The 26,765-nt window shown below is 41.2% G+C and overlaps 1 protein-coding gene across 3 annotated transcripts in view; it reads left to right on the top strand.

Moving 5' to 3' along the window:
• FABP6 (fatty acid binding protein 6) overlaps nucleotides 1-23,609 on the top strand; it is a 36,815-nt gene extending 13,206 nt beyond the window's left edge. Inside the window, exons 2-5 of one of the 3 annotated variants that reach the window (XM_065734965.1) lie at nucleotides 19,027-19,128; nucleotides 19,990-20,165; nucleotides 22,277-22,366; nucleotides 23,361-23,606. In XM_065734965.1, the coding sequence (XP_065591037.1) occupies nucleotides 19,062-19,128; nucleotides 19,990-20,165; nucleotides 22,277-22,366; nucleotides 23,361-23,414 (387 nt within the window). In that variant the 5' untranslated portion in view covers nucleotides 19,027-19,061 and the 3' untranslated portion in view covers nucleotides 23,415-23,606. Of the gene's footprint in view, nucleotides 1-19,023; nucleotides 19,129-19,989; nucleotides 20,166-22,276; nucleotides 22,367-23,360 lie in introns of those variants that run through there. The other 2 variants (XM_065734964.1, XM_065734966.1) reach the window with 2 other exon arrangements.
• Nucleotides 23,610-26,765: the final 3,156 nt, after the last annotated feature.

Here is a 26,765-nt window from a genome sequence, read left to right as displayed (position 1 = left end):
TCCAACTGAAACTCTCCCCTCACATCCCCCCAGCTGATAATAAAGAAGAATGCAAGCCTTCAACAACTGCTTCATCATCCTTGTGAGGACGTACGCTGGTACATGCTGCATTTCTCCCAAATTACACTAATCTAATTCCCCATGTGGTGGTTTATCACAAAGTGGGACCAAGCCTGCTGTACCTAGGATACGCTGATGTAGCTGTATAGCACAGTTTGTTTTTACAGATGGAGCTCTTTTCTGTTACAGTTGAAACCACCGTGCCCAATTACACATAACCTACAAGGAAAAGATACCTTTGGCAGCCTAAATTTCTTTCTTTCCACTGGGAGGGTTGGTTAGAAGTGTAATTGTTTTTCTCTGTGTTACTAAAAGGTAGAAGGCTGCAGAAATGGAACTGGTTTAAAAACGCATTTTCCCCTGATTGGTTGATACTAATTTGAAAGGTGTGTAAATTAAACAGCAGAAGAGATGCATCCTTCTGAAAATGGAGGGCATATGATAACTGGATTTTTTGTTATTGTTCTTGTGGGTTTTTTTTTTTTTTTTGTTTTGTTTTGTTTATAGGATTCCTCTATTTATATTCAACCTAATTAATGGATTCAGAAGAGAGAAAAGCAGTTAACAAGTAAACAGTTCTGTGCCATTCTGTTTATTGTGGGGAAAAGACTCAGAATGATCTTTTTGCAGCACTTTTTCAAGCAATCTGCCTCTCATACACAGCTCATTCTTCATGTCTTTGAGGTCTGCACTTCAGATAATTAGTACTTGGAGCACCATTGCAATTTTGGTATTACTTCTCCCCCACCCCTCCAAGCTGAACGCTGTGTCAGTTAGATGTTAAGTTTACTGAGTGTACTATCACTGTTCTTGTTCTTCAGTCTGGTATATGTCTCAGTGATCTGTTTGTTCTACTTTAGAATTCATTTGAATGACAAAAATGTTCTGAAATGCAACTTTGAGTTCATGATGTGTACTGTCATCAAGTGATATATTTCTGTAGCAAAAAGAGTATGGTGAATCATACAACACAATATAGTGCATGTCTGGGTCTTAAAACAGTGAAAAAATGCCAGACACAACTAATCAGAGGGAAAAAAGGACTTCTTTTCACTTGCTAGGCCTAGAAATTGTTCAAGTACAATAGGTTTTACTATTGTAGCATCTTTAGACTTTTAATAAGATTTCTGGTAACAAGTATTTGACAGCTTGATTGCCTTCGATTATCACATTCCTTGAGAGCTCTGTTCAGGAAAAAATTTACATTTAAACAGAATTTCAACAGGCAAAGCACTGAACAAGGACCTGGTGAAGTCTGCAGAATTTTGGCCTGTGTTTTTCACCTGGGTACTCACAGGCATAGGACAGACTTTGCATCTGTTGTATACAAGTGTTTTAAATTCTTGTGTAGGCCACTCCATTAAAATAATGCCGATGTATATCAGTGACAGAGTGGAGTCGAGTGTACTCCGAGCAGCCGTGCTGGTGACACCAAGCTGAGTGGTGCAGCTGATACGAGGGAAGGAAGGGATGCCATCCACACAACCTGGACAAGCTTGAGAAGCGAGCCCACTAGAACCTAGTGAGGTTCAACAAGGCCAAGTGCAGGGTGTTGCATTTGAGTCAGGGCAGTCATGAACACGTACAGACTGGGAGAAGGATTCCTTGAGAGCAGCTCTGCAGAGAAGGACGTGGGGATCTGAGTAAATTAGAAGCTGGGCATGAGCCAGCAGTGTGCGCTTGCAGCCCAAAACTCCAGCAGTATCCTGGGCTGCATCAACAGAGGGATGGCAGCAGGGTGAGGAAGGTGATTGTCCCCCTTTATTCTGCCCTTGCCAGACCCTATCTGAAGCACTGCATCCAGGACTAGGGTCCCCAGAGCGAGAAAGGTGCAGAGCTATTGAGTTGGGTTCAGAGGAGGGCCACGAAGATGATCGGAGGGCTGAAGCACCTCTCCTATGGAGAAAGGTTGAGAGACCTGTTCTTGTTTAGCATGGAGAATCAGGGAGACTTCATTGTGCCTGCTACAAAGCTCCTTTAAAGGAGCTTATAAACATGAGGGGGCTGACTGTTTACACAGACTGGTAGCATGTTGAGCTTTGGCTGATGTTATCATGAGTAACAGAACATAGCTATAGGGCAAGGGAGAATGCCCAGAGGAGCTGTGGGTGCCCCATTCCTGGAGGTGCTGAAGGCCAGGTTGCATGGAGCTGTGGGTGGTGACCAGCCCAGCACAGGGGTGGGGTGGAACCAGATGATCTTTAGGGTTCCTTCCAACCCCACCCATCCTCTGATGCTTTTTTATAATTCTGAATGGTGACTCCTGTCTTAATATCTTGTTATTAAGGACATTTGCTGCTAATTCTCTGTTTTTTCCATCATAGATTTAAAATTGAAAGAAAATATGTTTGAATTCCTAAAATTTTTATCTCTGTGGTGCAGTGACTTTTGTTTTGTTTTTGTTTTTTTTCAATGTTAAGGTGTTTTTTTGTTTTTTTTTTTTTGTTTTGTTTTGTTTTGTTTTTGTGGCAAAAGTTGAGTGTGAAAGAGCTTCATGATAGCCATTATGTTTTTCCCTCAGGATAAAACCAAACTGTCTGATTGATGCAGGCTTGGACCACTGAGAGATCAGATAAATACTGCTTTCTGGTTGTGTTGGAGGCCAGGAGTTCCTGAGTTCCTTGTCGTATCAGTAGGGAGATCGTAGTTACAATTTGACTATAGTTTTTCTACATTAATCTCAGTTTGATTCTAACTTCTGAAGACACACAGAGTGAGTCAGATCTGGTCAAACCAGAATAAGCTCTCAAATTGTTATCAACTGATGGAAAATATGAGTGAATTCAGAGTTAAGCAAGTAAAGCCAGTCATAGGCATAAAACAGCCATCAAAATGTGTATGATTCAGTGGGAGAGAAGGTCCACATGGTGAATCAAAACTGAATTGAAAGTAAATTTCAGGGCTTTTCTTTCAGTAGAGCTGGGGAATATCCTCAGAAGAGGTACAAGAACCATGAGTGGGAAGAGAAATTGACAGATATTTATGTTGCATGATTGCTTTTGAATTAACACAAAGCAAAGCACCTCGTAAGGAAAGGATTTGGCCTCTGACTTGGGTATTCTCTTAGGGAGGGAATAGGATAAGTAAATAAAACCACGGAAGTGGCAGTGGACTCCAAACTCTGAAGGCAGCTGATGCTGTGGCCCATCTTACCATGGCACAGCATGTGGTGTGTTCATTAATGCTGTTGCCAACTGTATCAGCCTGGGTACACATACTGCAATTAATAACTGTGCTTTCTCCAGTTCTCTTTCTGGGGAAATCTGTGCTACTGTCGTACACCGCAGAGAACAGTTACTACTTTGCACAAGCTGCTGTTGGCTGTGGGAAAGTGACTTAAGTGCGTAGATTTAAACATGAGACTCAACATTTGATGGGTTGCTATATAATATTATTTTTTAAATTGCTTTGTCTTTTGATAGTAGTAATTTGCTGCTGTTGATGGTCACAGGCAAAATACAGTGTGTGCGCTGAGTCAAGAGATGTTTCTATGACAGAGTTGGCTCTGTAAGCGGGGTTACAAAATTTGGTGAAAATTCCTCATATAAAAACAGGACCTTGGTGATCATTTTAATTTTCAGTTAGGTGTGTATGAAGACAAAATCATTTTCTGTTAGTTCTTCTCATTTGTAGCTCATTGCTGCTGCTTCGTCGCTGCAGTGTTCTTTGCTAATGCAGTAAATCTGGAGACCTAATGGTGCACAAGCCCCTCTGAGGACAGCACTGAGTTTTAAAATATTCATTTCTATGCGGATCAGGGATATCCCAGTCTGGCTGTAATCAGAGAAAGAAGGAAGGAGACAAATAATCACTGAACATGACTGTTTAGGGAGCAATTTCTGTCAAAAAAACAATCAGCAGCAAAGGTGGATATGAGCTGGCGTTGCACCCCCAAGCACAAGTAAGAGTGATGTGGGCTTGTTTGATACTCATAATGGTATAATTGCTTCTTTCTATTCCTTCATCCTCTAGCCAGCTGCTTCTCCCCTGCTATGCTGAAATGCCTGTTGTTTCTCTCTAACTGCTGAGTAATGTAGGGCTAGTGAAAGGTGCCAGACCAACAGCAGCAGGATCTGCACTGCTTCATGTCCAGGCAGCAGCTACAGCCTGAGCCCTGACAGAGCCCCTTGATGCAGGAGGGAGGTTCAGCCCTGACCTACAGGGACAAATCACAAGGCAGGGGATCCTACAGGGCAGTTCAGTTCTTGGTGATTTTTGTTTGTCAGAATGCCAGCTGTGCAGTGAATTGCGTGTTCTGGAAAAGCAGCATGTCTCTGCTTCCAGCCAGCGACCCAGACAGAGAGCAGTTCATAGGCTGAGTTATTCCAAATGGAACAGACCTTTGTGCCATGAAATGGGTTTTCTGTGAGTCTCCAGCCGCTGGGAGCTAAACTGACTACCAAATTTATCTCATCTAGGCTTAATGAACAGTCATCAGGTAGCAATGATCCTACCAATCTTGATTTAAATAGCAAGGGTTGAATTCCTTATCCCTAGAGTAATTTTTTGTGCTGTTCAAGCCTCATCAAACTTTCTTGGTGGAAATGATTTAAGCTAGCACACTGTACTGCATGTTGGCAGGCAGCTAAGGGAATAGTGTATCAGTTACTGTTGCTCACTAGTAATTCATTAGATCACAGGAACTTCCTTGTGTGCCTCAATTCTTGCAGGCAGATGTATAACTCCGGGCTTTCTCTTTCTGTGCTTCAGGATAACAACACACCAAGGGTGTATCTGTCAGTGCCACCTCCTGCGTGTAAACCCTTTGGATTTTTTTGAGAAAGAGTTGAACATTCATTTTTATAGTGGAGAAAACAAATATACATGCACAGAACCGCGTCTGACTTTGTGTGAGGAAAGTAAAACAGAGGCCACAGCAACCCCAGAGCTGGTACAGCTAAGAAATGTCACATAAAAAATTAAAGAGGGCTTTATTTGGATCATGTCTGTATGTAGGTCACAATAACTTAAGAGAAGGCACCGACCAGACAAAAAGCTTTCAAAAAAAAAAAAAACCAAAAACACCCACTGTTATAGAAGGGTTCTTTCTCAAACAGATGACTGAAAATTAGTGCTGAAAGAATTTCAGTAATCAGTGCTTTTATCACTTAGTCATGTTTCCAGTCAGAGACTGAGTAGAGGAGGACCTGCACTGGCTGTGTTCTCAGCCTGTCTCCTGCTTGTGAGCTTTTCCAGTTCACTGCAGTAAGACACTGTGAAGCTGATTCAAGCCATTTCTCTTCTTGAATTGTTCTGCTTTGTTGACCCCATATAAATCAAATCTAGCATGATCATCCTTCCTGAGGAATAAAGAGGTAGATACAAGTCAGCTTCACCTACTTCTCACTGCAGCTCCTTGTGCCAGCCTTACATTTCTGGTTTTCCTCAGTCCCTAATTACAGGATCTGAACAAAAACCTCTCCTGCTGCTCCCAGGTTTGTGAATATCACTCAGTGACCTGAGAGTAGCCTCCTCTTGTGATTCTGTGTTTCTCTGCAAGAATTACTCCTTTATGACTGGATCTACATAGCCAGTACATCATTTCTGAACAATCAACTTTTGAGCTTAGAGGAGCCTGAAGAGGGAAAGGAAAGCAGATCTCTTGCCTACCTGTGTGGCCAGGCTTCATGCAAGTGCTACAATAGCAGCATGTACCAGTAATGTAATAAGCTTTTCTTTTAGGATGAGAAACTGGAGGCAGTGATGCAGCTGTGAAGAGTCAGGGTGCAAAAGGTCTTAAATGCATCTGGCCAAAGAGCTCTTACTGACACCTGGGTTACAAACAGAAATGCTGTGTGCGCTATGGGGGAGAAGAGTACACAAAGGTGTAAGCTGGACCTAAGGGTACAAATTTATTGTACAAAAGCTCTATTAGACACATAGATTATTGTTTTTGAAATCAGCAGTGGAAAACAAATTGTTTTCCCTTGGCTTTAAAATCCATTTAGGCACCAAGATTCTGTGTTACAACCCATTTGTTTGATTAGGAATTTTTTTTCCTATGCCAGTGTCTGGAGGCAGCAGTAACTGTGGCACTGTACAGCAGTGGGGAGGTGTTTTTATATTTTTGTAGAAAGTAGTCTTTTCACAAAGACTTTTGAGACAAATACACTCCTTCAGCCTCTCCTTATATGTTTTGCCCTTAAATGTAGAGCATTTCCATAGGTGACAAGGTAAAAGCTAGGGTTAAAATTGAGGCAAAACCATAGGTGTTAATTAACAGCAACTAAAGCTATACTGCCATGTTTCATTGCTGATTCCAGTATTGCTCAGTGGGAGATAGGCTCCCATTTTAGATTAGCTGTGAGGTCTACCATGTAGCCTCCTTTCCCTGTCTTCTTTTCCCTGTTCCTGTTGTACTTCTGTTTGGAACTACTCTAATTCCTCTATTATGGAATTCACTTTTGTTTTTCCTCTAACCCATCTGCCAAAATGAAAGTCATGAAATACTTAATGCTGTTATATAAAATTTCACAGTAAACTTGCATCAGCCAAACGTTCTAGGGAGATTAACAGAGCAGGATGAATTATATTCTCTATCTTTAAGCAGCAGTTTTGGCCTGTCTCTTTTACCAGCTCCAGAATATAACAGTCTAGTGGCTCATATCTAGCATACCCTTGGAGACTATCTCACAGTCACAGCAGCTCACAAGAGAAACTCAGCTTTTGTAGCAGATGGTGAGAGCTGATTTTCAGGTGTGCTGAGTAGTAGTAGTGAATCTACATGTCCTACTCTTTGACCTTGGGAAGATCAATTATTTGTGAAGGTTACTGACAGTTTGATGAAAAAGTGCATTAAAACTGTATAGTCATTAGTAATAACAGATGGCTTTAAATTCATATTTAAAGGCATTAAATTTATATTTAATTCCTCAGAGACACACCTTGCAACTCAAATCAGTATCAGAATGCCTGTAACACGCATCTCTCAGCATTAGTGAGTTGACAAAGATTTCTGTGCTGTAGCCTGATTATTCTTTATTCACCATCCTCTTTACTCTGCATGAAACTTTCTCCCCTCTCCATTTTGCTTCTTGGTAGGAAAAAAATAAAGAGCAAACAAGCACAGGGAAAACAGAAGTCATCCCACCTTGAATCAAGGCAGTCCTTTTGCTGAAGGCCCCTGTGTGTTAAGTGAGCCAGCTGAAGCAAAGATGATAATGTCTTGCCTGCAGAATCTCAGGAGATGCTTCTAGCAGATACAGATAGCTTTCCATGTTTGTGGAAGATGTGCTGCTTAGTAAAGGTATTATAGCATTTTCAGTTTCTAATTTGTAATCTGCCTGCATCTTAGTCTTGTAAATACCACAAAAATGCCACTATTGGAAGTGCTTAAGTCTTCTAGTTTCTTCTCTGTCTCTCATGATGCATCTTGTATCTAACCTTGGGAGCTACAGATCTTTGCACGAAGTCCACGCGAGGCTCGTTTGAACGTTCATTCCGCCAAGGAACAGAATTAAGGCCTTCTCACTAGATGGCAGTGTGACTCAGACTTCTCTACCCGATGGTCAGCAGCTGCTCTGAAAGGCCGTGCTTTCTATGCAGGAAATCTCAAGAGATTTGGGGGTGGTGGTTTTGAAGCTGCTTCAGCACGCAGACTGTGTAGTGCCAAGGAATATCCTGGGTGCTAGGATGCGTTCTTGGGGGGTCCAAGTGGTTTGTAAGAATGGCTTTTGTTGTACTGAAGTGAAACGTGTCCTTCTCTGTACTGCTCTTGCACCATTAACCTGCATAAGTACTTCTAGTGTGGCAACGTTATAAACATTGTGCTAGCATAAGGAAAATACACTTGAATATTGGTTTCCCTTGTTTGGCTTTCAGATTCATTATTTTAAGCCAAAATACTTTTTTTTTTTTTTTTGGTCAGGTTTATAAGGGCAGCAAATAACTTATCACTGTCACACCAGATAGCTGTCCATTCCATCTAACTGAGCAGGTGAGCTGCTGGAGCTGGGAACTGAGAAGTGGAGGAAATGAGAGGGAAGGAGTAAACTTGATTTTAAAATACAAGGAATATCAACTGCAAAGCAGATCTGCCTTGATGTATCTAATTTTAACACTGACTTTACCAGAGATTCAGCAACTTCAGCTGAAGGAATCCTCTGGAGCAGCAGAATGAAACTGCTCCTGGGGCCTATGTGCACAGTGATAGCAGCAGGCTGTACAGGTGCAATAGGTGGAGGTGAATACGTTTCAGGAAAATCAGTGGAAATAAAGAGCAATGAGCTGGAGAAACAGTTATACCCAAAAGGTGGAGGGATGTCTAGTGTTGTAACAGACAGCAGAGAATCAATATTTCTGCCTATTAATCCCATCTCATATGACCTGGGGCAAACAACATGATCTGTATTTAAAGCACTGTGCTATTGCTTTAAAAATGAAGGGCTGGGAAACAGCAGTCTGGAAAGCAGGATGCATAATAAAGTATGCTGTGTTTATTCCATGCATGCTGAACTCTGGGTAACCCTTGCAGCATGGAAGTTCCCCTGACAGGCCAAGAGGGGAATTTGGCCTTTCTTTAGCTCAGCTGCTTTGTGTGTTTGCTTCAGTAACCATTGATGATCCAGATACAGAGATGCTGAAGTTACAGAAGTAAAGACACATGAAAATAAGGAAGATATGAAGTGTCGTAACGTGGGGAAAACGAAGAGGTTTGGGTTTTGTTGTTGTTTTTCTATTTTTTCCATGGCAGAAATGTGAACATGTGCTGATGTTTTCCCAAGGAACAGTGCATCCTGAAGTAGGATGATATTTCTCTCAATTTATTTATTTTTACCAGGATACCTAGAATGTTTTCTTTTGAAGCCTATAAAACAAATGTATTTTGAAATGAGGCTCTGTCTTACTGGAGCTTCAGGTTAGCCTCTAGCTCAGCACCCCATCAATAGTTTGCGTTTCCATGACACAACATGGACTAAATTCTGCAGTGTATTAAAGAAAATGCTCTGGATGTCCTGAGCTAGGAGGAAACGATGAAGGGAGGGGAGGAGCACTGTTCTGTAGGTACAGTTATAAAAATGCACTTGTATATACCTCATTAGTAGATTTGAAATCAAACATTTCAGACCTTTTAAAAATGCTTTTTTTTGAAAGCAAAGAAAAAAATAAATGCTGTTCGTAATGAAAAAGAACAAGACAAACAAACAAAAAAAACCCACCAGCTCTATGTAAGTTTTCCTGTATGTGGCTTGTACAAGCTTTTGTGTAGTGTAAATGAGCATCTTCACTTTGTGATATACACTCTCTAAAGGGACAGCTTTAGCTGAGTGTTCCATAGCACTGCGTTGGCCATAGCAGTTTAAACTACACTGAGTGCTGGTGTTATGTCAGATCCTTCCACGTCTCTCTGGATTGCTGTCCCTCTTCCAACACAGTGATTCCTGAAAATAGGAGAAAGATTAGAAGACAGAAGCTCTTAACGTCTTTGTTCTTCCTTGAAACATTACTTAATAAATCTTTCTTTAAGCAGTAGAAATCTGAAATGGATACAAATGTAGAAGTCAAAAGGGCTTATGCTTTAAAGTATGTTCTCTTTTAAAGCATCACCTTACCAAGGCAAATTAATTTTCAGTATTAAGTAAATGTGACATTAAGTGGAGCTAATGGAGATGGAGTTCTGTGAAATGCTGAATGTATCTCCAATTTGTGTTAGAATCTCAGTTAACACAGGGAAATATTAAATATTTCGAGAGTGATTGGTAGTATTCTTGTATTAATTAGATAATGGACTTCTAACAATGAACATTATGTCCTTCCTTATTAACCATAGGCTGCAAAGTAGTAGCCTATAGGTTAATAAGCCAATCATGTGAGTGAAATTGAGAGAGGCCAAATAATTTGTTGCAATTTTAATTTTGTGAGAACTCTCAGCTCTCTGTGTTTATTATACTAATTTATAGACTTCAGAAATCTGTCCTGTACAGCAGGTAGCACTTAAACTGATTTATTATTTTATAATGTTTGGCAAGAAACAGAGAAGCTCTTAGCAGAATTCCTACAGAAATAACAAGTTAAAACACAGTTTTACGTGTTATTATTGACATCAGTAAACTTAAAGGCAAACTCTGAGCTGCATTTCTCCAAGATAACCCAAACCAACCAAAGACTAAGTCATCAGTTGCTGTGTCTCTCAGGTGGAACAAGCTGCCAGCTGGTGCCCAGTCATAGGGAGCTGCAGGAGAGAAGGAAAAGAAGCACATCAGTTCAGTGCTTGTGAACATGCAGAAGGTCTAATTCTGATATCAGAAAATTGTCCAGCTATCATGAGAGCTGTGCTGCCAGCAGTCTGTGCAGGACTCATCTGTAATGCAGAAGCAGGACTCGTTCGTGAGGCATCCAAGCCTGGTTTCATCCCTTATTTATCCCATTGTCTTCTAAGCCTCATTTAAATAAATTTCTGTTATGATTGTGTGAGTTTTGCAGGTAAACGAGGAGAATGAAAATAGAAGGATTCTGGGGCATGATTGATGCCTTCAAAACACGATGTGGCTAAGGAAGAATTTAAATTTGGTGGTGGTGGTATGTGTCAGTGACAGCTTATTGCAGAAAGATGCATTCAGTCACCCTCCCTGCCAGCAGTTGCTGCTAATGTTAACTGCAAGTATGGGGCACATTCACTTTATACTGAATTTCAGCCTTTTTCTCCCTTTGGGTGGCACAATCTGAGCAGTCCTCATTGGATTGCTTAGAAGACCACAGTCATGTGACAAGCCTCTGAATTAGACTGTTACCTTGAAAATAAGCTCCCACTTGAAGCTGTGTTGTCCTGATGCATCACTGAGTGAAATCACACAGATACTATCAAATAATAAAATCTTTATAATGCATCATGTGAACCGTGTAGATAAAGGGGACATGGCTATTATTTTTTGGTCAGAAAAATCAGAACTCGTGGTTGTAATGATTCCCATCTTCAGGGATGTCAGGCAGGAATTTTTTAAACCATAGCTACATTTTGTTAGGGACTTCTGGTGTATGTGGAACAAGTATATTCATAGAATCATAGAATCCTATGAGTTGGAAGGGACCTTTAAAGGTCACCTCTCCTGCAATGACACGTACAGCTTGACCAGGTAGCTCAGAGCCCCTCACAGCCTGACCTGAATTACAATTTTTTGTTTAGCAACATTTTAATTAGGGTAAAACTCCTGATATCATAGTGACTTTTAGTCCCAAGATGGTATTTTGGAGGGATCTTAATAGGTGTCTGTGAGCCAAACTGGTAGTAGCCAGGATGGATTTTTTATTATTCACTTGCAGATTGCCTGTGTCAAAAGTGGCGTAACAAAAACCTTTGAGTCTTCTGTGGTGGTCCAAGTTAACTTCCTAGTTCTGCTCTCAATCCCCATTACCATTGTTTTGGAGGCAATTGATAAAATCAGCCTAAGAGGACCAATAAAAGGGAAGAGTCCTAAGAAAGAAAGGAACGATTGGATGTAGAAGGTGCTGCCAATATCAGTTGAACTCTAAATCTAAAATATTTTAGTATGTACCGTAATTACCTCTTATTAAAGGTGGGTAGCGTACTAGAGAAACATGTTGAGCTGGAAAACGTCTTGGGTCCTAATCACCTCTGCTCCACAAAGGTTATCTGAAATCAGGGGAAGTGGAGAGGAGTACCAAGATGATAAGAGTAAGTAGTCTGTACCTTCAGAAGTGTCTAACAGAGTTTGGTGTGGCTTAGCCTGATTGCTTTAGTTTAGAAGAGTAAGGGCTCTCTAAAGCACTTTACCTCCAAACTCAGAAGAGGAAGTGTTGCTTAAGAGAAAGGGCAGTGCTGGCAACAGATACAAACATGTTTAGAACAACTGTGAATTAACTTAAACTAGAAATTAAACAAGAAAATTTACACACCAGAGAGTAAATGACCTGCTTAAATAGCAAAGACAAACACTTCTTAGAATGCTGTAAATTCTAAGAGGCTGACATGATTACTGATATCCCTCCCAATTCTTTGTTTCAATGCTTCCGATTTAATTTACCTCAGAGTTGGATTCTGAACAGCCAATGTGAAATACTAAGTACAGAGAATCTGAGCCTTAAGCTCACAGAAAAGATCATTTATTTGAGCTGAACTGGGCACACATCAGTTGCTCTAGTAGCATGAGCACAGTTTGGATTTTGCCCTACAGGGCCTTGTTTACAATCATCAGTTTGGACTTTTTTTTTTTCTTTTAATATGGATAATAAAGCATAACTCAGGTCATGATTGCAGTGAGCATTTTTCAGTGGTATAACCACCTGTGCAGATACTCCCTGAGCTGCTTGTGCCCTTCTCCATGCCAGTGCTTCCACTATGCCAATACATCTATTGGAGCGGTCATCAAAGCACTGATCCATCTCTAAAGTACCTTTTTATTTACCTTTACAGTTTTAATTCAAACCAAGCCTTTGCTCTGGTTGCTATGTTATTGCATAAACTGTTGTATCAGCACAGAGCAGGAGATGGCTCAAGAACAGCCACAATTTAAGCACTGCTGTTATGTCCTCAGGCTGCTCGCAATCACTGTGTGGTTTGCAGTCACCTCTGGGCCATTGAAAGGGCCCAGCGTTGGTGCTGACGGTGCCATTAGTCTTCCCATCCTCTCCTGCACCTCCTGTTGTACTGGCAGGGTATGACCATACATTGGAACAGTTCAGAGAATGGAATCAGTTGAAAACTAGTGAAACCACCTGAGAGCTACTCTACTGTTTTATCTTTTTTTTTGTCCATAGGTTTAGCTTTCTGTCTTTTTAGTTGCCCAACCAGACCTCAGTCCCATTGCAAAGATGCTCGGGACCACCAGTCAGGGTCAGTACAGCAAAACCAATCACTTTTTACAGAAACTCCGTCAGCTTGAACCAATTGATCAATTGTTTTCCTCTCTAGGTGGTGCATTTCTGGAGATCCAAGAAGACTGAAAGTTTTCCTGGTATAGTGCTTTGACTGGAAAAAAAATGCAAATTTCCTTCCAGGAGCTCCCCAGAATTTCTCAAGGATCTGAGCCTTCCTCCCCTGCAAATGTTCCCATCTCTCACCTTCTGGTAGGATTTTTTCTTGTTTTCTTTAAGCAGATTCAGACCTTCAGAATCTCACATTTAGGGCAAGGGCAGAGTCTCTACTAAGTCACCTGTAGAAGTCTTTTAGAGCTGGCCAGGGGGTTTCTGTTAAATGGTCGGAGTTAATACAAGCTCTTCGATATTTCAGCCACATCTTGTTAATAACTACTTTTCTGCTGCTTATGAGTTGAGAATAATAACACTGAGTACCATGCTGAATGGATACTTAATAGGGCAAAATTATAATACAACTCTCATGGAGTTGCACATTACATTAACACCAAATGTGTTCATTCTGAATTCATTATGAATGATTACTCTGAATACCAAAGGAATTAATAATAATCATTATCCATTTGCCGTGAAGGGCTGTTCAGTTGTCAGATACAGCTGTATTAAGAATTTACAAGTTTTCCTGATCAAGTTTCATTCTGACAGAATCATTAAGGGTAAGTTTCTTTTCACTGGAGAGCTCCTGCTTTTATTCTGGGTCTGTACTCCCTTGTTCAACTGCATTCCAGTTTTAAAAGCACTTCAAAGGTAGTCACTCAACCTTGTTCATTCACTAATGGAATTACTTTCCTTATCTCCGTTTTGTCTTTGAGTGTACATCAGTTGGCTTTATACAACACTTCTGAAAGGTTAATAAACTTTAAAGCATGTTGGGAGACATTCAAGGGCAGGGTAACTCCAACATGACAAAAAGAATATAAAGGCGTTATATTTATGACTCTGTGGCAAGTAAATTCTGAAAGTAAAGATATCCTTGGCCTTTGATTTTGTTCCTGAATGTCCCTCCTGTTCCCACTAGCATTTGAAAACTCAGCTGTTTTGCATATCAGAGGTAACTGACTTGTGAGGCAGAGGGAATTAACTGCTTGCTTTAGATGAGCTTTTCCTTTGGGTATAAGCTTTCATGAGATTTTTATTTCTTTTGAAAACTTACTTGTGCTAAACATCAACAGCAGCCACAGTTTCAATTTGCACAATCTGAATGAATTAAAATACAGCATGGAGCCTTTCTGTGTAACTTCTCACTGTAATTAATTGATTCTTTCCCAAAGTCCTGGCAGCTCAAATCTGAGGTCTGCCATGTGCTGATGTTAAATCAGTGATTCACAAAAGTTTCTAAGATCGATGAGCTTGACTGTGAATGCATGTCTTGTGGTTGTTTGGTTTGGTTTGGTTTTTTACTATGTCAGACAAATTGAATGTAAAAAGCCTGTGTATACCTCTTCCTTGCCTTCTGTCTGCTCTGTATAAGCACACACGCCCTTGTTTGTGTTTCTGTGACTGCTGTATCCGCTCAGCAGATTTCATAAATGCCAACCTGTCACAAATAACATTTGCACATAAAGTTAGATTCATTGTATTGTTTTTGCTGAAGTTGTAGCTTCACTTTAGATGATGCTGACTGGGTTTAGGGGAGCCAGCAGTTAGCCTCTGACCTATGACATTCTATTAAATATATATAAGGCAGTCCTGTGTGCTGCTGATTGCCAAGATAGCAATAAAACATATTTGTGCTTAAGCAAAGGCAAACAATGTATGGCATTTCAGTGATGCCATAACCTAGCATTTAGGAAAGCACTGTCCTTTAGAAATGTGTCTGAAAACGAAACATATGAAGATAACTGTATAAATCATGATCCATTTAACATGACTTTTTTGAGCTGATTGACTGGTTCAGGTGGAGTGCTGGTTTTTTTTTTTTGTTATGCAGTCAGAGAATTAGATTGGAGTTTGATCTTGGATGTTAAGCTGTGGCACCAGGAGGGTTACAATCCCTGGCATGCTATAACTGAAGTCGAGGGCTTATGTGGATGAGGCAGGGCTTGCTGCAGGACACAATCCTCCCATGGCAGGCAGACCTTGGGAGCTGGCCACCAGATGGCACGATCTTCTGAAGAATAATTCTTTGACCTTCCTAAAGGACAGCTGCATATCCTTCCACTGAAAATAGTGCCAGCTGCAATTAATAAGGTTTTAAATGTTGTTTTAAATTTCTGCACCTGAAGCTTTTTATTCTTTTGTCTTTTCCATTATAACTCCTATGTCATGGCTTCTGTTTACACCTTTTATGTGAACAGGGAAACACCCTTTATTTTTCCATTGGTGTTAGACATTGCTGTTAATTCAGTCAGGTTTCAAATTCTGTTAAGTAGAAGTATAACATACACAAGGATGCTTGCATCAGTGTGCAGGTACCTACACAGTCGTAGATGGAGTGAATTAAATACACAATAGAGTGTACATGTATTATGACATAATACAATAGTATTTTAATTTATTCTTTTTTTAACTGGGTCATTCTATACCACATTGCTCGGTGCCCAGCCCACCAGGAATGAAGCACTACCATAGAGGTATGCAGAAGTAATGCCACAAGCTCACAGCTCTGAAGAGGCAGGAAAACCTTGAATATTTTAAATGATAATGGAAGGTCATTAAATGAATACAGTTTTTAGTTGACACTAAAGAGAGAGGAACTTGGTTAACTAACCTTAGCAATTGTACAAGTGACCATAACCTCATTAAAATCAGAGGATCTACATCCCTTTATTCTTGGAATAAACACTGTCCAGATTCACTATTTGAAAGACTATGTAATGAAATCCTGAATTCTCCAATACTCTCTTGAATTTCATTACATTTTATAACAAAAAGGGAGAACTTAAAGTGAGGATTTAATTCAGAATGAGTGAGCAGAAAATGGATGCAAATTCACAGTGCATGTGAAAAATTCCTCTGCAGAAACAGGTACAGAAATTTGCTCAGAGCTTGTTCTAAACTGTTCTGATCCCAAGCTCCCAGGCAGAGTAAGCACGGTTATTAACACCATATAGATTTATTTTTATATGGAGATTTGCAGAATATTCTGCAGCTAGCACGTGCAGTGTAGTGTACAACTCTTTGGAGGTGAATAAACCCCTACTTAGAGGGACCCACCCAGTCAAGTGTAGCTATTCACCTGTAATTCACTGTACTACATGCTGGCTCCATGCGTCCCGCATTCCCACTGCAGACAAGCTTTACTGTTTTAGAGTTGTGTAGTTGTCAGCATTTTTATATCACATCATAAGATAGTTATCAGTATAATTTAACCTTTATAAAGAGGGAGAACATAAAAGCTCAAATATTGTTCCTATAATGTGGTTATCTTCTTCCTGTTTGACAGAGCTGTGCCATTTTCCTTATCCAGTTTGATCTATCCTTCAAGGTTCGTGTGGTGTTACTGCACCAATGACATTGGCCCTAATAAGTTTAATGTAAACAGATGGGTTTATGGCTGGAGTTCATTTACCTTCTTCACAGAGTGTGTCTCTCTGAAACATTGAGAGCCTGGTGCAACACAGGGGCCTTCATTGCTGAGCTAACCCGAGGACAATGTCTGTCAGTGGTCCCCAATCCCAAAAGCACAGTGGACATTGGACACCTGTCAGTATACAGGGCATGCAGAGCCACAAGCACAAGAGTGCAGGACTCTGAACCACAGACCTACACAGCCAGCTGTGCACATCAGTGGAACAACTGCAGGACTCCCTGGGTGGCTGTGTAAAGTAATTAGCTGACCAAAGCTCTCCTTGCCTGCTTCTAGCAATTTGTTTATTATAAGAATGGTTAATTTAATGAGCCATTCATTCCTTGGGCACGAGATTTATGCATGGACCTAGGGTTTCTTACTGGATGTGTCATCCATTGCCTACATTACATGCTCTGACATGTCACTTATTTTTTCTTTGTTTCAGCCTGCTCAAGTATGCATTAGGGTTAATTGTGCCTTCCTGTAAATAATATTTTAGAATCTATGTTGGAGTGAAATTACAAGTGTTGTTTTTTCCCTCTATTAATGGCAGAATTTACACTGTGGTAGCTTTACCAGTGCCTACTTAGCTTTACCATGGCAGTAAGAACAGAGGTTTTTGCATGTGCAACCACTTCATTGTTTTCTGTGCAGATACACTGCTTTGTCTACTCAAGGCCCAAGAATCTGGGCCTGGCTGTTAAAAGAAGTTTCTTTCTCAGTTACCTGCTCCTGCACAAGTTGGAGATTGAACTGAAGAAATATAGTTAAAAGGAAATGTGTTAAATGTAGTTTTAGAACAGATAGAATCATTTGACAGACACTTAAATCAGGTGCAATGGTAACACTGACTGCAAAGCAAGTTTTTCTCTCTTCTATCTTTTGCATTTGTAACTGATATATATTTATATACATGTACAAAGCCATACAAACAACAGCAAAACAGTGAAGTACTTTTCTCCTACACCCCTGTGTTTTGAATGCTGCTCACAGAACAGGGAGAACATTCACAGAGGAAAGGTATATGGCTCCCTTGTATTTCAGGCGGGGAGACATCCTTTTAATTGCCAGCAGACAGCAGATGGTATGGCTTTTGTGGCGTCATGAACTCCTGCACAATACAGTCAGCCACTGCACAGCGTGGTGCGATTTAAAGCTGAGCAAATATGGGGGGAGTGAGGGGTTAGGGGTGGGAAGGCAATAATTCCTAGGACGTTTGTTACATTTTTATTTTACAAATTGACCATGGGTTGTTTTTTTTTGTGTTTCCCTTTTGTTCACTTTCTGCATCTGTTTGAGAAAACTGCTTTCCCACCAAGAGGCCATGCCAAAACAAATAATTTTGAAAGGATTGATGTTAACTTCAAAAAACACATCTCTGTATTAAAGTTTCATATCTTCTTTTTAAGAAAGTGTAAGATTTTGAAGTTACTCTCTCAGACCTCAGAAGAGGAAGTAGGTGGGGTAGAAAAGCAGAAATAATATAAGTTTGAAAGCAATAAACACTATGCACGATCTCTTCTAGTCCACAGGTATAATCTCTTACAGAACTGATTCGATTTCCAGAAGTTTTTGGGGTCAAAGAGTATTTTTCATTAGAAGTGCCCTCCTTACCTGATTCAGCCTTTTATCCCACTAGTCAGTGTGTTGTTCTGGTATCCCTCTCACTTTGTAAGGAAGAGTTTCAGAACTGCAAAGATTTTCCTGAGACAGCGTCAGGTGCCCTGTGTATTCCAGTGCCACAACACTGTTAGCACATTAAGTCCTGGGAAGGCTTTTGTTCAGATTAAAAGTTGGTCTGTGTTGTTGGCCAGTGCAGCAATGCTCAGCAGCTGAGATTTCCTACCCTGCTCCTGTATGCATTCTAAATTACCCAATGAGCTCTCTGACTTGTAGCATCTTACATAAATCAGAATTCTAATTCTGCATTTCCCAAATAAGAATGTGTTTTTAAAATGTTTGTAGTTAGTGTAAATATTCGCTAAGGAATATGAAGTGCTATTTGTCTCCTGATGATGAACATGGTGCCATCTATCAACATATCGAATATACTTCATATCCAAGTAATGTGATATATTTCACAGTTCTTTTCTTCATGAGGGGATAAGGAAGGATTTGGAACTGGAGTAATTTACACAGAATCTTGGCACTGCCCATGTCCTGGCAGAATTACTTAGGAATCTGTGCAGCTTGTTTCTTATTTTCATACATTAACTAATACAAGATGTGCTTCCAAATACAGCAAGGTTGTGATCTAAGGTCACTGCTTTGAACATGTTTTCTCTCTGTTTTATTGTAACTTGTTTTACCATTATACCACTATCTGCCAAATCAATGGGATCTTTAAAATAAATACGAACCACTTTCTTTAAATATGCACAAAAACCAAAAGCCATCTTTTTGCCCTTGATTTCTGCTGATCTCCAGATTAGTTGAGGATCTTTTATTGAATTATAACCTTCATTTTCATACAGGTCAATGGCATCCATGTTAGTGACTCACATAGATCATAAAAGTACATTTCCAAGGGGTGTGACTACAGGTGGGCTGAACAGCTTGGTCTGGCTTATAAAAACACGGTCCTCAGGCCATCTGCACTTATCCATTCTTCTTTGTTCCAGCAGCTATTCTGCTCTACTAGCCACATCACCAGGGCAACATGGCATTCACAGGCAAATACGAATTTGAAAGTGATGAGAACTACGATGACTTTGTGAAGAAGATTGGTAAGTATGTCTTGGGGTGAGTCTTAAAGGTTATAAATTAGCTAGAAATACTTGTTTAAATGAAGCTATTTATTGAAACGTGCTGAGATCAACAGGAGATAAAACTGGTCCAAGTGCTCCATACTTCAGCAAGAAGAATCAGTTCTCGTTCTTATTAAGAATCACTGTCATCTGCAGGAAATAGTCCTGTGGTACAGAGTTTATTCCTTTTCAGTGACAGCAGAATGAAGGGCAAAGATGTTTGCAGTATAAAGATAATGAAGATATTTTCTTCTTCCCTAAGTATTCATAAGTGAAAGTGTAAATCTTAAGTATGAAAATACTTGTCAGTCTTATACTGGAACAGGTTTCTCTGAACCCTTTCAGAAAACTGCATAAGGAAGTTTCTGAGATCGCCCCTGGAAAACTCTTAGGAACACTATGATCTGTGTGGATAAGTTCAGCACTTGTATTCAGTTATTTAAGAAGCAAACGCAAATAGTAAATAGGTATGCAGAGCTGTATAGCAGAGGCACAAATTCATTCACATGAATTGCATGTATCTGGAGGTGTAGCATAAGTAGAGAGATGAGAACATTTATATATACCTCTGTCTACGTGTTTATTATGTACCATTTCTAAGGGAAAAGAAGGCAAGATCAAAACCTATTGTTTTAGTAAATGCATTGATTTCCCTGTATCTTTCTTTATATCAGTAATTTAAACAAAGAAACAAAACCACAAATCAGCTACTCAGACATCAGTGTCTGAGAATAAACATCCCAGTAGCATGCTTTACTTCAAATACAGCTGATAAGATATTAGATTTGATACACTGATAAGATATTAGATTTGATACACTGTATTTTTCTATTTCTTAAGGTCTCCCCGCTGACAAGATTGAAATGGGAAGGAATTGCAAAATAGTCACCGAGGTGGTGCAGAATGGAAATGATTTCACCTGGACGCAGCATTTCCCAGGAGGACACAGCACTACTAACTCATTCACTATAGGCAAGGAAGCAGACATGGAGACAATGGGTGGTAGAAAGTTCAAGGTATATTAATTTACCCCTTGAGTTCTGTGTTTAGTTGTTGTTGCTTTTTTAATATAGAGTAAAAATCAAATCTGTTTCATGTCCATCTTCCTTAATCTGTAACTTCATCTATCATAGCATGGATGTCATATATATTTTTTCCCTGTTCCCTGATGCACTAGCAGAACATCTAAAGCTAGGACTGCATTTTGATGAGGGTTAAAACTTCAAAACTATTAACTAGTAAAGAATGAGGGCATGACTCTTGTCACGGCTCAAGCAGTCATAGTCCTCATTAAGTCTCTGATGAGCCGGATGCCAGCTGTCCTTGTCCAGCATCATACAGCAACAGGAGCACTCTCTGAGAGGAGTGCTGTGGTCCTTAGCCTGGCTGCAGTGTTCACTTTTTCAAGTTAAATTGTGTAAGGACTGTGTAAAGTGAAGAGAAGTAAATCTCTCTATCATCCTTACTACTGCAACCCAAGCAATTTAGATAAGTAAGATTGTACAACCAATCTGCACCTGACCAAAACTGTGATACCTGCATAAAATGGTTGCTTTGTTACCTTATTCATTTCTCACCTATTTTAACAGATAGTTTGGGATGACTAAACTCCAGCACTAACCCTACAACAGATTATCAGATAAATGCTTTATACTGAAGAGACAATTGCATTGGGGAAGCTCTGGCAAAATGAGAATGGCAATAATGTTGCATGATTTCCAGAATGCTTTTTTAGTCATAGCATTTTAATTATATGGGGGAGAAAAGGAACATTTGTCTTTGGTTTTGAGAAATCTTTGTGAAGTCTGATGTATGGAACAAAACAGTTTTACTTAGCCTACTTTACGGTTTTGAAGTATTGCAAATACTGCCTTCCTTTTGGCCTTAGGATGTTCAGCAGTCCAAATCTACTAAGTAGCTAAACCCGGAAGCAGGATGAATGACTCTCAGCAGTGAAACCACTGCCTTTTAGCACAGAGTCACTAAATCATACCTATATTAGTAAGACTCTTTCCTTGTATATAGTAAAAATAAATAAACAAACAAACACTTTTCATTTCACAATTTTTTTTCCCTTCCCAGTATGACTAGCTGATCTGCCTGTGGTAGTAGGCTGACTGGTTATGCAGACAAGACTCATTCTGTGATGGAACTGTGTATCTAGTTCTGCACAGCTGGTTTTGGCAGTCAGCTGAAATGCAGTAGGACTTGTGATCTTAAGATTAGCATCCTGGCATAATTCTTCCATGCAGAAGTAGCTGTTAGAATAGTCCAGTTGGAAGAGACCTTTAGAATCATCTACTCCAATGGCCTGACCACTTCAGGGCTAACCAAAAGTTCATGCACATTATTGAGGGCATTGTCCAAGTGCCTCTTGAATGGAGAGCCATGCATCTCTCTGGGAAGCTGACACAGTGTTTGACCACTCTCAAAGTAAATATTTTTTTCCTGCTGTTTTGTCTGAACCTCTGGCTGCTGCAGCTGTGTGCTGTTCCCTGTTGTTCTGTCATTGGTTACCAGGGAGAAGAGACTGGAACCTCTTTCTCCATTTTCTTTACCGAAATTTATAGAAAGTAGAGCAGCTGGCACAGATCATAGTATAAAGGTGTGACTGCAAACTGTACAGCCAAACTGTCCACTTAATGATCTGGGTGAACTCCAGTGCAGCTGAAGTTATGAAACTCAGGATCTAGATCCCCAGCTCATGGTGACTTTTATGCTGCTTGCAGACAGGTACTTAGTACCTGAGAATGGTACTTTAAAAATTACTCATACGGTTTCACTTTTGACTTCACTATCAAAACAAAAGGACCACACAAAATGTTGATAACTGAGGATACAGTCTGTATTAAGATCATTTTTAGAGCTATGGGAGAATAGTGTCTGTGACTTATTGCATAAGTATGGAGCTTAGAGGTACTGTTAGTTGAACCTTCTTCTATTTATACTGTGAATGTTTAGATTTAGGAACTAAAGCACAAAGAATTTAGTCATCTTCATTAACCTGCGTATGTAATAGACAAGGTTTCCTTCTTTTAAAGGGAAAACTTCAAACATGAAGTGTATAGCTAACTGATAATAGAAATGCCAGTAAGCTCAGAGATCATTAAACCTCTGTCTATTACAGGCAACTGTAAGAATGGAAGGTGGGAAAATTGTAGCTGATTTTCCTAACTATCATCATACTGCAGAGATTTCTGGAGGAAAGCTTCTCGAGGTGAGTTCTCAAATATCCAGATTATTTTGTTTAGGACTGCATGTCTTAAAAGAAAAAAAATAATTAAGTTTTGAATTCAGAAAAATACTTTTAAAGAAGTAAAAAAAAACAACCAAACAAAAAAAGCCCGTTTATTAACTTTGTCCTTCTTTCTAGATAATCTCTTAAAATTCCAATCGTTTGCATAACTTTTTTTTTTATATATATAATTTAGTAATGTCTTATATCATAGACACGGACACACAGTGTTATAGCTGTAAGAGGCTGGAGTGTTCAGTTTGAAGTATTCCTGAGTTGCTATGTCTTATCAACTACATTCACTGTGCATATGCCTAAAGAATAGGAAATAATGTATAGTTTTCCACCTGCACCTTGAAATGTGTTTGTACAAAATGCCATTAACTGTATTTTTAAAAATATCAGCTGTAACTCCTCACAGAATTTCTCTAGACCCCTTATCTATTTCTCAGTCTTACTACTAGAAAGAAAACCTTGAAAGAACTTATATTATGAAGTGTCCTGTTTTATCAATGAAGTCACTTGGCAGTGGTAAATCATGATTTCTCATTCTCAAAAATCTTCCTGAATTGTGACATAGATGTATGCAGCTGGCACAGACAAAGTATGTCTTCAGTAACTTACTACTACCCGCAAGGAAATGACTCTGTCAAGCAAGAAAGGATCACCATCCTGAAAAAGGATGAAAGGATCACAACCCTGAAAGTGATATTGTCACTCTCACTGCTTTCAGAGAACAACCATCTGTCTAAAAACCTGATGCTAACTTGGAGCTAGTGATAACCAAGTCTATGCATACAGTGTATTTCAGAGCAGACTGAGCTATCTAGCTTATTGCTCGTGTATGTTCCACTAAAAGGTAAATCTGCTTCAGTAAATGGCAGGTTCTGTGGGCAAGCTAATAGGTCTTTCCATTTGTGATACTGAAGCTTTAAGTTTGCCGTTCAACCAAATTTTGGTTTGTTCTTTATTCCAGATCTCTACTTCTTCTGGCATAACCTACAAGAGAACCAGCAAAAAGATTGCTTAAGGCATCAAAGCACCAAAGCCAGTCTTCTGGTACACTCAAAAATATGCAGCAATACAAATAAAAAAGAGTTCTGATCTGCTTTGCTCTCCCTTTCTCTTTGCTTTACAAATGCGAAGAATTGGGTTTTGGAGTAATGTTACTCACACTATTGATGTTTATTCACTTCCTAAAGAAACACAAACTGGCATTTTATTTATACCGGAGCAGCGTCACTACTTGGCATGTTCATTGTCCAACATTCAGCTCCATTCAGCTTCTTTCTAGAGAGTCATCAGAGCATAAGACCTGAGGATCATCTTTTGCCTTACCACTGATTGGAAGGCAGAAATTTAGGAGCTTTAAAAATTAGAAAATCTGTTTTCACGTTGCTCTCATGGTTACTTTGTTCTCATCAATATCTCTTGTTGATCCAAATTCTTCAAGGATGCTTAAGGTTTTATAAACAGAGAAGTTGGAGTCTTAGTTCTTCAACACAATCCTTTCTGCAAAGAACACATGGAAATCTGTTTCCTTGCACACAGTAGGAACTTGATGGAACAGTGCATGCAAAAACTGTTTCAAGTAATTGCTGGCCCACATTTGGTCCACAAAGATTTTCCTTTTCAGACTCCCACTATGAAGTCATTTTTCCATCAGTCTTGCCTTCTGGATCCATCTAGCTGCTTGCTCTCACCCTTGTTAATTAGTAACAAGCCAGAGCATGTGTCTTGTGTACACAGAAGTTCATTTTCTGATTCCCTCTATCCCCTCTCCTCCATCCCCTCTATCCCCTCTATCACCTCTCCTCTATCCCCTCTCTCCTCTCCTCCATCCCCTCTCCCCACTCTCTCTCCCCTCCATCCCCTCATTTCTATCCCCTCTCCTCTATCCCCTCTGTTCCCTCTCCTCTGTCTCCTCTCCCCTCTATCCCCTCTCCTGTATCCCCTTTCCCTTCTCCTCTGTCCTCTATCCCCTCTCCTCTCCTCTCTCTCCTTCATCCCCTCTCCTCTCTCCCCTTCATCCCCTCATTCCTAAACCCTCTATCTCTTCTATCCCTCTATCTCCTCTCCTTTATGCTCTCTATTCCCTCTTCTCTATGCCCTCTCCTCTGTCCCCTTGGCTTGCTTACGCACTGCTGCTCTGGCAGTTTGGGATTTCACCTTCTAATAAAACAAATCAGGCAAGACAAGCGGCAAAGGTTTATGGTTCCAACATTTATTTCCACAAGTATCAGTCCATGAATAGTAAAAAAAAAAAAACAACAAAAAAAACCCACATTTAACACAAGATTAAAAGGATATGAACGAAAAAGAAGAATTTATTTACAGAGATTTTAGAAGTGATCCTACTAATACATTTTGTCATTAACTAGGTCCCTGTGATCCCTCCCTATCACTCTTCTGCTGGGTCAGTCTCTTCTTCTGCAGCTCAGTTCTGTCTGGCAGCGTCAGACGAGGTTCTTCTCTCCCACCCAGTTCTTCCTTGTTGGTCTTCTTGGGGCAGGCGGGCGTCATCGATGGTGGGGTGAGATGGGAGAAGAGTAACTAAAGCAAATGCAAAGGAGAAGAGTCAGTTGCTGCCACACAAGTCAAGCAAGAAGACCACAGCAACGAGAGAAATGAGATTATGGAATTTTGAACCATGGAAGTGAAAAGTGTCCACGGTTCTGTTTCAGCCTCCAAGTGAGGCTAAAGCACTCTGAAAAAATAAAAACCCCACTGGTGTTTTCTTTCCCCAGAAAGTGCCCTTTGCAATAAAAGAAGGTGCAGAGCATTTCTGGCCATCCCCACCTCCTCCACTGCCACAGGAACACCCCTCGCAGCCAGGAGAACATTCTGGGAGCTGGGCCACGTGCACAGACACAGCCGTACCTCACTCTGCGACGAAGGCGCATCCTCTTCTCCCCGGCGACCTTCCGGCCACTCGTGCCTTCTGCAGGTGCTGGGCAGCACCGGCTCTTGTTCCGGCCTCCAACTCCGGGGGAGGCAGAGCGACGTCCGCACGTGCATTTCTGGGCTGTGCCGGGACCCCGCGCTGGAGCCCAAGCGATCCCTCCCTGCCCCTGCTAAGCACTGTGCGCAGCGCTTGGACGCCACCGGCGGCAACCGCCCAGCTCCTGCTGCTGCTGCCCTAGGAACACACGGGAGGGCAGCGCACGGCTGGAAGCGGAAGACGGTGGAAAGGAGCGCATCAAGCCTGCTGCGCGGCCCCACAACCCCGTGCCTGACCCCGTGACGCAGCTGGGTGGCACTGAGGGTCAGGGCTGTTGCCCCCCTCCCATTACCATCCCAAACTCAGTGACCAGAACGGCAGAACCCCGTTAAAAGAATCTCACAACCCTATAGGATGCTCGACAGCTTTATTGGCAGCCCGGGCTTTTCTTCCTGTGCTTCCCACGTGGAGGAAGGGCAGTGCGACCCTTGCGCTGCAGCACAGGGCACGGAAGACGGCCGTTGCTCACTTGGGGGGGGGGGGGCCCGCTGTCACACCGCGCTCCCTGCCAGCCGCTGTAGCACTGGCAGCTGAAGTCCTCGGCCAGCTGGGACGCGTCCCCGTTAGCAGTCAGGCTCCGCACCGCGGCCTGGGGCTTGGTGACTTTCGGGTCGATGGCGGCGGCGGCGGTTGGCTGCTGCTCGTGGCAGCAGACGGACGTTGGTGGCGGCCGGGTCACCACCGCTTGGGGTTGGCGGTGGTCCTGTTGGAGCCGGGGGTTGAGCTCGGGCACCGGAGGGCCCTTCTGACCGAGGAGGTCGCATGGTTCTCAGCAGCGGGCCTCGGCGGCATCCCTCCGGTGCTTGTCCGTGCCCGGATGTGTGCGAGGCCTGTAGGCCGTGCCGGTCTGCTCCGTGGAGATTCAGCACGTGTGCTACCCCTGCAATTCCTCCCAAACGCAAGCTCCCAGATTTTGTTTTGGAAACTGTCTCTCTCTGAATTTTCAATTTAATGCGACTTAGTAAAGTTACCGTTCCTTCTCAAATCGTGCCGTTGTTTTTTTTCTAGACCCATCTATTCTGTTTCCCCCTGCCCCCAGAGCACACGGCTCTGCTGGGGCGGCCGCGTGGCCACTGATGGTGCACTTTTTCTTCTTTCCTTTCTCTCTCCCTTCTCGGTTTCCCTTGGGTCACTGTCACGGATAACACCGTGACAACAATGCAAGAAATACTCGTGTAAAAACTGGCCGTGGATTGGCAGTATGTGAGCAAGCAGGAAGCTGGTCTGCTGGAAGCGGCGTGCAATCAGTCTGGGTGCTGATACTCTCCTGCTGAGCGCTGTCCTGCTCTTCTCCCGGTTCTCTTTCCTACGGAACATAGAAAAACAGCAGTAATGTTAATGAAAATGTTCGGGTTTTTTTTTCTTGCAAAAGGCATGTAT

Source organism: Cyrtonyx montezumae, unplaced genomic scaffold (genome assembly GCF_038088225.1).
Source record: "Cyrtonyx montezumae isolate F1298 unplaced genomic scaffold, pur_monq_1.0 scaffold_18, whole genome shotgun sequence".
NCBI classification, from domain to species: domain Eukaryota; kingdom Metazoa; phylum Chordata; class Aves; order Galliformes; family Odontophoridae; genus Cyrtonyx; species Cyrtonyx montezumae.
The sequence above is the reverse complement of the archived record's forward strand: the minus strand, read 5'-3'. Positions and strand labels throughout refer to the sequence as shown.